Source organism: Pongo abelii, chromosome 9, assembly GCF_028885655.2.
Source record: "Pongo abelii isolate AG06213 chromosome 9, NHGRI_mPonAbe1-v2.0_pri, whole genome shotgun sequence".
NCBI lineage: Eukaryota > Metazoa > Chordata > Mammalia > Primates > Hominidae > Pongo > Pongo abelii.
The window spans coordinates 76,661,212-76,676,800 of NC_071994.2; the positions used below are offsets into that span (position 1 = coordinate 76,661,212).

General features: G+C 37.8%; 1 protein-coding gene across 6 annotated transcripts in view; it reads left to right on the plus strand.

Annotated features, from left to right (window-relative positions):
- POLD3 (DNA polymerase delta 3, accessory subunit) overlaps nt 1-15,589 on the plus strand; it is a 48,567-nt gene that overhangs the window by 19,604 nt on the left and 13,374 nt on the right. For all 6 annotated transcript variants that reach the window (XM_002822247.6, XM_063728208.1, XM_024255758.3 and 3 more), the window contains 4 exons: nt 5,095-5,362; nt 6,535-6,607; nt 11,662-11,827; nt 15,447-15,553. In XM_002822247.6, the coding sequence (XP_002822293.2) occupies nt 5,095-5,362; nt 6,535-6,607; nt 11,662-11,827; nt 15,447-15,553 (614 nt within the window). The remainder of the gene's footprint in view (nt 1-5,094; nt 5,363-6,534; nt 6,608-11,661; nt 11,828-15,446; nt 15,554-15,589) is intronic.

Here is a 15,589-nt window from a genome sequence, read left to right on the forward strand (position 1 = left end):
AAGGAGGTAATGGACTATAATACATGTACATTTTGGAAATTGGTGGTCACAGGTTTGAGTTGTGGCTTTGCTGCTTAGTAGCCCAGTGGCATTGGACAAATTACTTAAACTCTTTGAGCTTTGGTTTCTTTACCTTTAAATTCGATGTAATAATGTCTCCTTTGTGGGGTTGTATTGAGAATTCAGATCAGTTCCCCAGACATACATTGAGCACCTACTACTTTGACAGGTACTGAGCAAAATCATTTGAATTCATTCAGCAGATATCTCATGAGTACCTATGACATACCATACAGTATAGAGTGAATGTGCCGGCGTACCTTTTCATGTAACTGATGGGAGACAGGCAGTTATGGTACAGTGTAAGAGTGCTGTAATAGGAGGAATATTGGGGGAGATGTTGGCGGGGGCACTTATCTCCCACTTTTGGATGGATAGAGTGAGGGGACAAGACTGTTATGACTTATGACACTGAAGGTTATGATATCTCAGTTGAGGCCTGAAGGCCCAGTAGAAATAGCTAGGCAAAGGAAAAATGAGAGATTAAGGACAGAGCTAAGAGAGAAAACATGCTTGTGTGGAACCACGATCGTTTTCTATGGCTGCAACTTAGAGTGAAAGGTAGGAAATAATTAGATAGAAGATTAAAGAGGCCAAGCAGGAATTACATTATGCTTTGACTACTAGGATAAAAATTTAGACTCTATTCTGAGAGCACTGGGGAGCCACTGAAAATATTTAAGCAGATGGAGTGAAATTATCAAAATTGCATTTTAGAAAGATTGCTCTGGTTGCAGTATTGAAGATAGATCAGAAGAGAATAATCTGGAGGCAAGGCCATCAGGGAAGAGAAATGTGGCAGTAATCCAGGTGGATGCGACAATTTTCTGATGTAAAGTTGTGCTGTTGGGGATGGAGAAGTATGGTTAATGAGTCATGACCATCAAAAAACCTCAATGTGTCCGGGCACAGTGGCTCACACCTGTAATCCCAGCACTTTGGGAGGCCGAGGCAGGCGGATCACGAGGTCAGGAGATTGAGACCATCCTGGCGAACACGGTGAAACCCCGTCTGTACTAAAAATACAAAAAATTAGCTGGGCATGGTGGTGGGCACCTGTAGTCCCAGCTACTTGGGAGGCTGAGGCAGGAAAATGGCGTGAACCCGGAAGGCGGAGCTTGCAGTGAGCAGAGATCGCTCCACTGCACTCCAGCCTGGGCAACAGAGCAAGACTCTTGTCTCAAAAAAAAAAAAAACAAACCTCGATGTATGGTAGTGGTTGGGGACAAGGTGTGTGGAGGTAGGGGATGGTGGAAGACAGCCTTTCTTGGTATTGAAAGGTTGATACCCATGCTTCTGGCTTGGGCAGCTGGGTACTAAGAAGGGGAATATAACAGGAGGAGCAGGCTTTAGGAGAGATAGAAAAATGACAAATTGGGTTTTAGAGATGTTGAGTTTGAGAAGCCTGTGAGAAATCCAAGTGAGGATGTCCATGGCAAAAGATAGGTGAATCTAGAGCTAAGGAGAGAAATCTGGGGTAAAGATAGAGATTTTGGAATCAGAAAAGTAACTGGGCCATAGCAGTAGATACAGTTATCAGAGAGAATGTATAGAATGAAAGAAGGGCAGAAAGTAAAACTCTAGGCCAAATTACTAGTTGTGTGACCTTGGGCAAATTATTTAACCTCTCAGTGCCTTCCTGTTCTTGTCAGTAAAGCTGACAGTAGTACCAGCCAAATAGGGTTGTAGAGGATTAAATGGACTATTATATGTTAAGCACTTAGAATAGTACTTGGCACATAGTAAGCACTATTTAATGATAGCTGCTCTTCAAGGGAAGAATAGAAAAAGAGGGGCCCAAGAGGGAGCCACCAGAGATAAGAGTATATGGGGTTTCAGCCCCTAAGGAAAGAGATTCAAGTAGGAGGAACCAGTCAACAATGTCAAACATTGCTGAGAAGCCAAGTAAGTTAGGAAGTTAAAATTGTCCATGGCATTTAGTGATAGCCTTGGTAAGAGCATTTTCAGTGGAGTGACCAGATTCTGGTGAGCTAAGTAAATGGGGACAGAGGAAGTGAGACAGCAAATATGGACAGCTCTTTCCAGGAGATTTGACTGCAAAGCAGAAAAGAGGGTGGTAGCTAAGGAGGGATTGAGACGGGAAGGATATATACATTTCTCAAGTTGAGAATGACTTGAACTTGGGTTGTTAGAAAGGTGCTATAGGAAGAAAAGTTTGAAAATCCTGGGGAGGTGGAATGACTAATAAAGATGGGTCCTCAAGGAGAGAGAGATATAGAATTGCCGTAGTTTCTGTAAGTTCCATGAGAATAGGGATCGTGTCTAAATTGTTAACTATATACCCCAAATAGTGCCTGGCACACTAATAAGTAGTTATTGAGTGAATTAATGATAGACATTAGTTCTTTTTTTTTCTTTAGCTCAAAACCTTGAGTATAATAAGCATACAAATATTTATTAAATAAACAAATATATGGCCAAAGAGTAATAATTTACAAGTCTCTTGTCTTTTAGGGAAGGATTTCAAGAAAATATTAACACCCTGATAAGTTTATTTGAAATATATTACTAGATTTCAAAAAATTTTTAAATCTAGTTGGGTATTCCAGGCTCTAAAAATCAGTTCCCTTGTTGTATCTAGCAAGTAAGCAAACAAGAATAAAAGTGATGCGAAAGTTCAAAATGAAATCTGCCAGGGCCCACTAAAATAAACATGGCAAGTAAAAATGTAGTAATAGGAAGCACTTCAGTGAAACTTTACCTAAATACTTAAAGTATCCTCAGTAGAAAAGTGAATTTATCTCCAACAAATGAGTTTGTATTTGGTCCTGAGAATTATGGGCCAACTGAGATCTGACTTATGATCTCATGTGTTTTAAGAAGTGCCGTGACATGAAGAGAGTTGAAATTTTAGGATTGAGCAGAGATCTCTTGTCATCAGACATACTCCTAGCCTAGCTCGGTCTCTTCCTCATTGCCAATTCCTGGTCCTGACCCTAAGGTGTAGAATTCAGACCAGAAGGAGAAAGAGTTGTTTCAAGGCCAACTTCAGACATTGACAGTGAAATAAAACATTACCCTTTTCCTTGTATGTGGAAGCACTGCAAGGTCAGAGAGGAAGAGCAGTGGGTGAAAGCAAATGATTTCCGTCTGTTCTTAACTCTGATGCATAAAAGATGTGTGTAAATACAGAGTTTTCTGATGAAGACCATAATCAGTGGAAGATTTTTGGAGCTTTTGACTCTAGCTTTGGGGCTGCCCAGTCTAAAGTTACTTCTGAGATGAAATGATGTATCAGGGATTTTTTTTTTTTTTCATTAGGCCAGATATTCTAGCAGTTAATCTTGAAGTTGTGCCTGGTTGATCTTTTAAGATAATTGCTATCACCACATAGTTTAGAAATCTCCCACCCCAAGTTGAAGGTGATACACTAAAGGAGGGAGAGAAGCCAGAAGCCTCACTTTCATTCACTTAGTCATTCTTTCAACATGTCGTTTCTAACACTTTTCTATGTGCCAGGTCTTGAGCTGGGTGCCTGAAATAAAAAAGATAAATAAGACTTCAAGGAGGTCTTATGTATGCTCAATAAGCAAGACTGGGAAAAATAAAATATTTTTCTTTGTTAGAAAAAGCTGGGGAACTTTGCTTTAAGTACAATCCTTTGAGAAGGCTAAATCAATTACCCATTCACAATGTGGAATGTTACATTATGGATTTGTGTGAAACGGCACTTCTATAATGATTAGAGAGAGATGTATGTTCCCTTTAATATGCCACACAAGCTGTTCTACCAATTTTCTTCTCTTGGCCTTGGGCATACTTACTTGTCCGGTGCTGTTAGTATTATTATAAATTATTAACAAATGGCTGTAAAGGACTATAGGTTATAGGAGCCAGTGGCTCTGCTTCCAGCTTCTCCTATTTTTTTTTTTGTTTTTCGTTTTGAGACAGAGTATTGCTCTGTCGCCCAGGCTGGAGTGCAGTAGTGTGATCTTGGCTCACTGCAACCTCTGCCTCCTGGGTTCAAGCAATTCTCTTGCCTCAGCCTCCTGAGTAGCTGGGACTACAGGCATGTGCCACCACACCTGGCTAATTTTTGTATTTTCAGTAGAGACGGGGTTTCACCATGTTGGCCAGGCTGGTCTTGAACTCCTGACCTCATGATCCAACTGCCTTGGCCTCCCAAAGTGCTGGGATTACAGGCGTGAGCCACTGCACCCGGCCTCTTCTTTATTTTAAAGCATGATTTATTTATTTATTTTGAGACAGCATCTCACTCTGTTCCTAGGCTGGAGTTGAGTGATGAGCTCATGGCTCACTGCAGCCTTGACCTCCTGGATTCAGGTGATCCTCCTGCCTCAGCCTCCTGAGTAATCAGGGCTATAGGCATGCGCCACTACACCCAACTAATTTTTGTATTTTTTGTAGAGACAAGGTTTCACCATGTTGCTCAGGCCCGTCTTAAATTCCTAGGCTTAAGCGATCCGCCCACCTCAGGTTCCCAAACCGCTGGGATTACAAGCGTGAGCCAATGCGCCCAACCCTGCAGCATGATTTACTCTGGCCAAGAGAGTTGCCAGGAAATTTGTTAATATTTAAAGCTTAGTTTTGATTCAGTCAATATTTATTGCAAATCTAGCCCTATCAGAGGAAGGTCTTTAAAAACAAGGGCTATTTCATTTCCCAAGGATAATGAAATTACTGCATCTTTTATTATTGTTGGTTGCGTTCCTACTCTTTTGAATTAGGATACTTTTTTCAAAAAAGCAAGAATATTCAATTAGTGGTGGTAGAAGGCACCTAATTCCAATCCTATCTATTACTAACTAGATGTATAACCTAGTACAAGTGACTCACTTCTCTCTAATATTTGTTTCTTTATGTAATGGAAAGTTTCATACAACATTTTTCTAAAGTTGATTCTAAACAATATTAGAGTTACGTATTGTGTGGAAGAAGCAAGAGTTTGAAAATAAAGTTTTATACTGACATTAGTTTTTTTTTTCTTTTTTTGTTGAACCACCCAAGAATGCATATGCTGACATTAACTTAATGTAACATTTCTGTCTGCAGATTTAGTGCTATACAATGTGCAGCTGCAGTCCCTAGATCTCCTGCTGAATCCTCTTCATCTTCCAAAAAGTTTGAGCAGTCACATCTTCACATGTCAAGTGAGACACAAGCCAACAATGAGCTGACTACCAATGGTCATGGCCCACCTGCATCTAAGCAGGTTTCCCAGCAGCCCAAAGGAATTATGGGAATGTTTGCCTCCAAAGCTGCTGCTAAAACCCAAGAAACCAACAAGGAAGCGAAAACAGAGGCTAAAGAAGTAATAAATGTAAGTCTTCTTTGAAGATACCCCTTCATTGCAGCTCAGAGAGGGTAACTAGAAAAGCATTAATGGTTCCAGTGGTAGTAGTTTATTTATATAAGTTTCTGATACTCAGTTCTGATTTTTCTACTTTAGTTTGAACGCTTTAATACTTGATATTGTTATCTGAAAGAGTTCTTTTGCTTTTGATAATGATTCTCACCAAACCTTGGATTTCCTTTGCAAAATGGTAATGCCTATCTTGTGCATATTACAAGATGGTTGTGAGACCCAGATGAAAACATGTGAAAACACCTCGAGAATTGTTAACGTTCAAAAAAATGTTTATTTGCAATATGTCATTCTGAGGAACATCTTATATTCTGGGCTTTGCAACATACACTTTCCTTCCTAGTGTATTTCCCAGTCTTATACTTTATGCGGGTTTTTTTGTTTTGTTTTTGCTTTATTTGCTTCCCTTAGATTTTTATTGTTCAGTCGTCTGAACTAACTTAAGGGCATTGACTTAACAAAAGTATCATTAAGATACTATTTTAAAAATCCAGAAAAGTATAATTATTGTTGCTACTATTATTATTATCACTGCCATTTTCAAGCATCTATCTTGGGAAAGAAGAAGGATTGAGGAAAACACTAATGTTTATTGAATTTCAACTGTGTGCCAGTCTTTGTTTAAATGCTCTTATCAGTTCTGTGAGGGAGATATTAACTATTTCCCTTTCGCATATGGTAAAACTGAAACCTAGACTTAAGTAATTTGCCTGGAGCCCATATTGCTACTAAATGGTGGGAACCAGGAATTCAGATCTACTTCTGATGATTAAAAATGTAATGTTTTAGGTTTTCCTGCTTTGTGTACATACTGCCTCTGATCTTTATTAATTCTGTCAAATTAAATAGTTTTTAAATGTGCTCAAGAAAAGTTTAGATATATCCATGGATAATTAATTTTATAAGATCTATAAGAAACTAAGCTTTAGAGATTAACACCAGTTACTATCTGGTGTGGATTGTTGTTCTAGATTTGTTCTTATATCTAACACCTACGCGTTTTGGCATGATTATATAGAGACTATAACATCGCAACAGTGTGCTATAGAAGAGATTGTTTGAGACTGCTACTTCATGAACAGCCTAAATGCCAGCAAAAAAATCATATGTGTTTTCTGTGCTTGTAGGCATCTTCAGCAGGCAACAAGGCACCAGGGAAAGGGAATATGATGAGCAACTTTTTTGGAAAAGCTGCTATGAGTAAGCATATTCTTACCTTACTTTGACTAATGAATGAATGTTAATGTAATGACATATACCTGAAGTGAAAGCCACTTTGTCTAGTTTTTGCCTATCCAGGAGACTACCTGCATTCTAACATAAATTTACAGTGTACTGCCCAATATATTGATGAAAGTAACTCAGCTAGAACTTTATGGGTGAGTTAGGCTCAGCTGAGATCTCTTCGAGAGCAGTTTATTATTCCTGGTTTAACTTCCTGCCTTGAAAAGATAATGAACTATTTGCTTCATAGGGCCCTTGAAAATGGGTGATTAAAATAAAAGGGAGGCTGCCTGGCTATGCAGTATAGTGTTGAGGTTAATAACGTGGATGCTAGAGTCAGTTTGCCTGGTGTGACCTTTATTTCTTCTATCTCTCAAGGGTCCACAAAAGCAAATATTTTGCCTTTCTTCAGTTATTTTTTGCAGATTACTCACAGTAATGAATTAGACTTCCAGTGTGAATTAGAAGGGCCCAAGTAGTAATAGACATTTAAAAATCTTTTTTGAGAAAGCAAAAATTTTCTTTATTTTTGAAAAGATACTTAAGTAAGAATTCTTTCGTATGGAAAGAACCAGTAGTCACATATTTTCATACTTCTCATATCAAGTGTGCGTCCCCTGAGAGTATGTGGTAGAATACCAGGAAGAATGCAGGAGCCACAGGATCATTTTATGGCACACTTTCTTGGAGCATCAGTTTTACAAAGATTTTTCAAGGAGGCGTTTTGTTACATGCCTATGCAAGCAAAATTAGTTAGAATTCGGCCTTTCCATGATGGCTAAATTGGTGGTCACGGGAGGGATTGGAGTGACTTTTTTTTTTTCATATTCTGCTCATGTAAGGGTGACAGTTTTTGTGTTTGCTATAAAAGCTATCAGAGAACATTTTTGTGTTCTTGCAGCTCAGAATGGGTAACTAGAAAAGTGAATGGAAAATGTGATACTTAAAGGTTACTGGGAAGCATTATTGTATTACTGCAGGCACAGTCAGTGCACAGGGAATGCTTCCTACTTCTGTTAAAACAGGTCCCCAACCCACAGGCCACTGATGGGTAGCAGTCCGTGGCCTCTTGGGAACCGGGTGGCACAGGAGGTGAGCAGCGAATGAGCAAGCGTTATTATGCCTGAACTCCACCTCCTGTCAGATCAGTGGTGGCATTCGATTCTTATAGGATTGTGAACCCTATTGTGAACAGCATGTGTGAGGGATCTAGGTTGCGGGCTCCTTATGAGAATCTAATGCCTGATCTGAGGTGGAATGGTTTCATACTCAGATGAAACCACCGCCGAGGGGTTTCGTCTCTCACCAGCGAGGGGAAACCACTACCCCCACCCCCCACCGCCGCCCACCACCACCCCTGTCTATGGAAAAATTGTCTTCCATGAAACTGGTCCCTGGTGCCAAAAAGGTTGGGGACTGCTGTGTTAAAGCATCATGCTGTCACTGACCTGCCTGGCTGGTATGGGCCACTGTACCCAGTCAGAATATGGTTTCTTGGCAACTTTGATGAGACCCACCCTTTTGTTGGTTGATTTTTTAATGCATTTGTAACCTTAAAAACCCAGTGAATTTTAAAATTCTTATTTTTAAAATACATAAAATATGTGATTGTGAATTGTTTAAAAAAATCAAACTATACAGAAGTATGCTTATTTAAGTCATGTGTTTAGTTAGCAAATAGATTGAGCACCTGCTATGTGCTTGGCATTGTTATGCAGTGGTGATACAATAGAGAAAAAGACAAACAAGCTCCCTGCCCTCAAGTCCTTATATTCTACTGAGAGAGATGGACAAATAAATATGGTAAAAAAGCCAGGCGTGGTGGTACATGCCTGTAATCCCAGCTACTTGGGAGACTGAGGCAGGAGATTTGCTTGAGCCCATGAATTCAAATCCAGCCAAAAATATAGCAAGACCCCATTTCTAAAAAAAAAAAAGGGAAAGGAAAGAAAGAAAACGTTTGAATAGTGGATGATTGTAATTGCTAGGTAGGAGTAATAGGGTGTTATGATGGCACGTAACACAGTGAGAGGGAAAACCTGGATAAAATAAAATACTATTAAATATTAATCTAAAAAAGAATTGCTTACAAAGTTCATTTATTTGACATTTCTTCAAGGCTGAATGTTCAGAGTAAAATTATGACTTTTTTATTGTATTCAACACATGACAAGATCATTACAATGAAAATGAAGCTTGAGAATTGGATGAAGAGAGTTCATTGTGGGGACTTGAACCATTTAAAACTTAATACTGGACAGTAACAAGTGTTGGCAAGGATGTGGAGAAATTGAACCCTTGTGCTCTGCTGTAGGGAATGTAAAATCATGTGTACTTACTTTGGAAAATGATGTGGCAGTACTTCTAAAAGTTAAACATAGAGTTTACCCAGCAGTTCCTCTCCTAGATATCTACCCAAGGGAATTAAAACTCTGTGTCCACACAAAAACTTGTACATAGATGTTCATAGCAGCATTCTTCGTAATAGCCAAAAATTGAAACAGTCCAAAAGTCTGTCATCTGATGAATGGATAAACAGAGGTGGTATATCCAGACAATGAAATGTTATTCAGCTATAAAAAGTAATGAAGTACAGATGGATATGTGATATGACATGGATGAACCTTGAAATATTAAGTGAAAGAAGCCAGATAGAAAAGATCATATATGATTTCATTTATATGAAATGTCCAGAATAGGCAAGTCTATAGAGACAGAAAGTAGGGGCCGGGTGCAGTGGTTCACGCCTGTAATCCCAGCACTTTGGGAGGCCGAGGCGGGCGGATCATGAGGTCAGGAGATCGAGACCATCCTGGCTAACACGGTGAAACCCCGTCTCTACTAAAAAAATACAGAAAATTAGCTGGGCCTGGTGGCGGGCACCTGTAGTCCTAGCTACTCAGGAGGCTGAGGCAGGAGAATGGTGTGAACCCAGGAGGCGGAGCTTGCAGTGAGCTGAGATCGCGCCACTGCGCTCCAGCCTGGGCGACAGAGAAAGACTCTGTCTCAAAAAAAATAAATAAATAAAAATAAAATAAATAAATAAATAAATAAATAAATAAATGTTGTCAGGGGCTGGACTGGGGTTGAGGAGGAATGCTGGACTAGGGTTGAGGAGGTTCAGGGTTTCTTTTTGGGGTGATGAAAATGCTCTAAAATTGGACAGTGATGGTGGATATACAACTAAAACGCACTCAATGTAAAGTGATGAATTTTATGGTATGTGAATTATATCTCAATTTTTAAAAGTAATGCTTTATATGTAATATAATTCAGCATTGATGACAAAATTTAAAGGTCATAATTGGTTATCTTTATTTGTTTGAAAAGGTTTCATGTTTTCTTGAGTATAAGAAGAGAAATGCTTTTAATCAGCTAGAAGATAGGTGACTTGATCATTCAGGCAACAAAAAAAGTCATTAAATTTTCCTTAATAATCGCCTTAAAATGTTGCATTGAACTACCTCTTTACCAGTTAATTGGCTATTGGTAGCTGCATATATGTTTAAGTTGGAGTTCTCAAAATTCTGTGAAACCAAGACAAAGAGAAGAAACTCTGGATGCTGAATCTAATGTTTGATCAGTGACATTTTAATTCAGATCAGTTTTCTGTAATTGGTAAACTCAATGCAATAGCCTCTCTTTCCTTAATCCATAGGTAGGTAGGAAGTATTTGGAGGTTTTTTTCTCCTAATGATGCAATTTTTAAAACAATTGGTATTAAAACAATATAATTTATGTGATAGATTGCAAAATTTGCATAAATTTTAAAGCTACACATGTGACTCCCGTGAATTGTATTTTTTGGATTGGCTGTTGGCCCTTAGACCCCTGGAGATGCATGTTTACTCTCCTGTACAATTTGAGATATTTGAGAGGCACTGATACTTGAGAACAACAGTTGAAAATGCAAGAGTATGCCATCGTTGGGAAGGTGGATTCCACCATTCGCATTTTCCATTCAAGTCTTCAGGAAAAAAAGTATAAATAGATTGCATTTTACACTTTGGTCCATCCACTATACCTTCAAATAATACACATGATTTATAAATTATTATACTAAGCTATGCATAATAGCCCAGACTATGATACCAATTTTTTCTACACTGTAGATGGTTTAAGCTATTATACAACATATAACCAAAACTACTTATTGAAGCACCTCCAGCTATTGACAGCTTTCTAATAGTATTTTGTGACTTTACTTGTGAAAAGCTATCACTAAGTACAGCGTGAAGGCTAGATGACATGCTTCAATAGTTCCTCAGATGGCTAGGCCTGTTTGCATTTCTTAGTTCTCCCTGCTGCACGGTAGTCATTCTTCAGCTTGGTGTAGGGAAAGGGTTAAGGACTTTGAGGAGTTAAACTGACTTTGGTTCAAATCCCTACTCTTTTCTGTCAGTGTTACCTTGGATAAATCATTTAACCAATACTGATCTCTTTTAATCCTTATGATAATCTTGTAAATATTATCCCAGGTTTAGAAAAGACTGACTTAGATAAAATAGGTTGTCCAGAGTGAAGCGGGGTTTGAACCAAACTTCTTTGACTCCAAAATAGTCTTTAAATTTTATTATTAAGGTAGTAGTGAGATATTAAGGGTATCCAGGCATTAAAAGATAGAATATATAGAAAGTAAAGGTCTTGCTGCAAATCGTTGTCACCATTTGTAAACTGTGTATCGTTGGGAAACATCTTGTAATCCTTCTGATTCTTGATTTTCCTCATCTGAAAATGAGAAGGATGATACCTCATAAAGTTGTATTTGTTTTTTCTAAGCCTTGCTTTTACCATCATTTAGCCTGGGGGCTGTGATACAATGAGGGATTAGCAGGAGGCAGAAATGAAAAGTTACAGTTAGAGTGGTAGTTGGAAAGGAGGAATGTTTTCTGAATAGTCCTGAATAGTCCGTGAGCTCCTTTTTGCCCCTGCTCCTAACATATTACCTGGCACATGGTAGACTGTCAAAAGAATGATGTATTAATATTGCATGATGGGGTCATATGTCGTCTGCTATACTTTATTTATAGATAAACTTAAAGTCAATTTGGACTCAGAACAAGCAGTGAAAGAAGAAAAAATAGTGGAGCAGCCTACAGTGTCTGTCACTGAACCAAAGCTGGCAACTCCTGCAGGCCTGAAAAAATCCAGCAAAAAAGCAGAGCCTGTTAAGGTGCTGCAGAAGGAAAAAAAAAGGTAGGAAAATTTTGTTGCTTGTTGGGGAAGAGTCTCTACTGGGGGTGAGAAGGTCTCTTTGGGCTTACTGACAGCAGGCAGTTTTCAGTTAAGTACTAAATCCCACTTAATGCCTTAGGGATACAACTATACAACCAAAAGGGAAAGAGAAGCCCAGTAGCTTATCTAGTGGAGTAGGACTGTGGGATCAGCCAGTTTGGATGATTTAAGGACCAAACTCGTGTTTTTGGCCTTATTGATCTAAATTAATTGTTAATTTTTGTTTTAAATTTGTGGACATGGCATGAGTGTGCCTAGTTGTGTGTGTGTGTGTGTGTGTGTGTGTGTCTCGCTTCAAATTGCCAAATGAACAGTTACTGTTTCCAGTCAAATTTAAGAGAAAAACTTCTTTGTTTTCTTTTTATATCAATGAGTTTATTTTTCAAGTGGTAAAATGTAATTAGAAAAGAAAATAAAAAGCACATAAGCTATTAAAACTAGATCCAGGAATTGGAGACACTACCTCATAGTTGGTAGAATTAGTCTGTTGAAAGAAATTCTAAAGGACACTGTCAACACTGATAGGCCTAGAAAGACGACTTTTGTGGCAAGGTTGGGACTACTCTCGTTGAAAACATCAACAAAATGGTGAAATTTTAGAGAGTTAAAGCTCTGTCCAGTGGGCCTCACCGCCTAGGAACATATGACTTGTATGGATTAAAATGTCCACAACCATGGGTACATCACTCACTGTTGATGCTTATTGCCAGGAATGCATTCAGTATTTCACTACTAAATGTGATGTTAAATGTAGATTTTTAATAGATGCCCTTAACCAGATTGAGGAAGTTGTTTTCTGTTCCAAGTCTGCTAAGAGGTTTTATCATGAGTGGGTATTGAATTTGGACAGATGCTTTTTTGAATTTATTGGATGCTCAGATGGTGTTTTTATTAATGTGGTGAATTACACTGATTTGAAAATGTTAGGCCAACCTTGTGTTCTTGGGATAAACTCCACTTGGTTATGATGTATTGTCCTTTTTTATATATTGCTGGATTAGATTTGTTAATATTACACTAAGCATTTGTTGCCTGTGTTTATGAGGTCTACAGGTCAGTTACATTCTTTTCTGGTAATGTCTTTATCAAGTTGCTGTGTCAAAATTGTGCTAACTTCATAAGATCAGTCATGCGCTGCATAACAATGTTTGGGTCAACAGTGGGCCGCATATATGACAGTGGTCTCATAAGATTATAATGGAGCTGAAAAATTCCTATTGCCTAGTGACATCATAGCTGTCATGACATGGTAGTGCAACACATTCCTCACGTGTTTGTGATGATGCTGGTATAAACATACCTACTGTGCTGCCAGTCATATGAAAGTATATCATATATATTAATAGTTATATATATAATACTTGATAATAAAAATGAGTATGCTACTATAATTACTGCACTATACTTTTTATCATTTTAGAGGGTAGTCTTTCTACTTATAAAAAAAGTTGACTGTAAAATAGCCTTAGGCAGGCCTTAGGAGATATTTCAAAAGAAGGCATTGTTATCGTAAGAGATGACAGCTTCATGTGCGTTACTGCCCCTGAAGAAGACCTTCCAGTGGGACAAAATGTGGAGGTGGAAGACAATGATCATTGATGATCCTGACCCTGTGTAGGCCGAAGCTAATGTGTGTGTGGGTCTTAGCTTTCAATAAAAAAAGTTTAAAAAGTAAATAAAAAAATTTTACAAAGAGAAAAGCCTATAGAATAGGAATATAAAGAAGAAAATATTTTTGTACAGCTGTACAATTTTTTGTGTTTTAAGCTGTGTTATTACAAAAGAGCCAAAAAGTTATAAAATTGAAAATAAAGTAAGCTGTTTATTATTGAAGAAAGAAAAACATTTTAAAATAAATTTAGTGTTGCCTGAGTATCCAGTGTTGATAAAGTCTACAGTAGTGTACAGTAACATCCTATGGCCTTCACATTCACTCACCACTCACTCACTGACTCAGCCAGAGCAACTTTCAGTGCTGAAAGCCCCATTCATGGTAAGTGCCCTATACGTGTGTACCATTTTTAGTCTTTTTTATACAGTATTTTTACTGTATCTTTTCTCTTTTTAGATGTTTAAATACACAAATACCGTTGTGTTAGTTTCCTACAATATTGAGTACAGTAACAATGATGTACAGGTTTGTAGTCTAGGAGCAGTAGACTATACCATCTAGGTTTGTGTGAGTATACTCTATGATGTTCACACAGTGAAATCACCTAACAATGCATTTCTCAAAATATGTCCCTGTCATTAAGTGATCCATGACCGCAGTTGGGAGAAGTTTCCTCTGTTTTCTGAAGGAGTTTATATATACGTGTATATTTTTCAAATGTTTAATAAAATTTACCAGTGAATCTAGGGCTGGATTTTATTTGTGGGAAAGTTTTTTATTGTGAATTTGATTTAACTAGAGCTGTTCAAATTCTCTAGTTCTTCTTGGATCAGTTTTGACTGAGTTGTGTTTTTAAAACTCAGTCAAAATTTGATCTAAATTGTTGAGTTTATTGGCATAAACCTGTTCGTTACATAACCTTATTCTTCGAGTTTGTAGAACCTGTACTCAATACAGATTTCTTTACTGTTTCATTCCTGATTGATAATTTATATTTTTCTGTTTTCAAAATAGGTTTTATAAAAGGCTTATTAATTTTATTAATCTCCCAAAAATAACAACTTTGGCTTTGTTAATTTTGTCTTATTTTTTATCTCATTGATTTCTGCTCTTTATTGTTTCCTTTTACTTTGGGTTTAATTGTTCTTTTTCTAGTTCAAGGTAGAAAGGAAAGTTGGTATTTAAAGTTATATAGGACATAAGGTACTTGATGGCCAAGATTATGTCTTGTATATATTTGTTTCTCTAACATTCAGTAGGCCTTTGATAAATTACTTGTTGGTTGCATGAGGAGTGTGATGGAGTATCCATTCATCCAGAGGAGCTAAATAATGTCACGATGGAGTCTAGGTTGTTTTTTTTTTTTTTTATTATGTCATTAGAATCACCTTAAAAGGATATCTCTGCCTTTGCTCATATTGTTCTTTCTCTTTAAAATATGTTTCCCCTTTCTACATGACGAACTTCTACTTAGCTTTTAAGTTTTCCAAATATGAATTATATTCCATAACATTTTGTCTAGTTAAATCTACCACATTGCTTTATAGCCAGTGGTGCTTGCCAGAGCTTCTTGAAAACAGTATTTTCTTCTGTATCGTTGCATTCTCAATGGCTAGCAAAGAGCCTTGTATGTATGTAGTAGATGCTTATTTAATGCTTGTTGAATAATTGAAAGGCCAATCAGGGAAGTAAGAAGGAATTTGGAAAGATTCTTGATAACCTGGTTGTAGCTTCCAGCAGTCTCTAGAGAACTCTAGAACTTTTTTATTCAAGTCACCTCATGAAGTGACCTAGTTGTGGTCAGTTAGCAGAGTATCCTTAACAAGAGTCCTTCTTGGACTATTTGGCCATCCTTTTCTACCCTCTGGAATTAAGACCACAAGTTATAAAGCAAAACCCATAAGAGCATGTGAATACTTACATTTTTGTTCTGTGTAACACGCTTAATTTATTTCTGGATGGCAACAGGGGGAAGCGAGTAGCGTTATCTGATGATGAGACAAAGGAAACTGAAAACATGAAGAAAAAGAGGAGAAGAATCAAACTTCCTGAATCTGATAGCAGTGAAGATGAAGGTGGGCATTACCATTCATTTTGGGTTAGGGGGATCA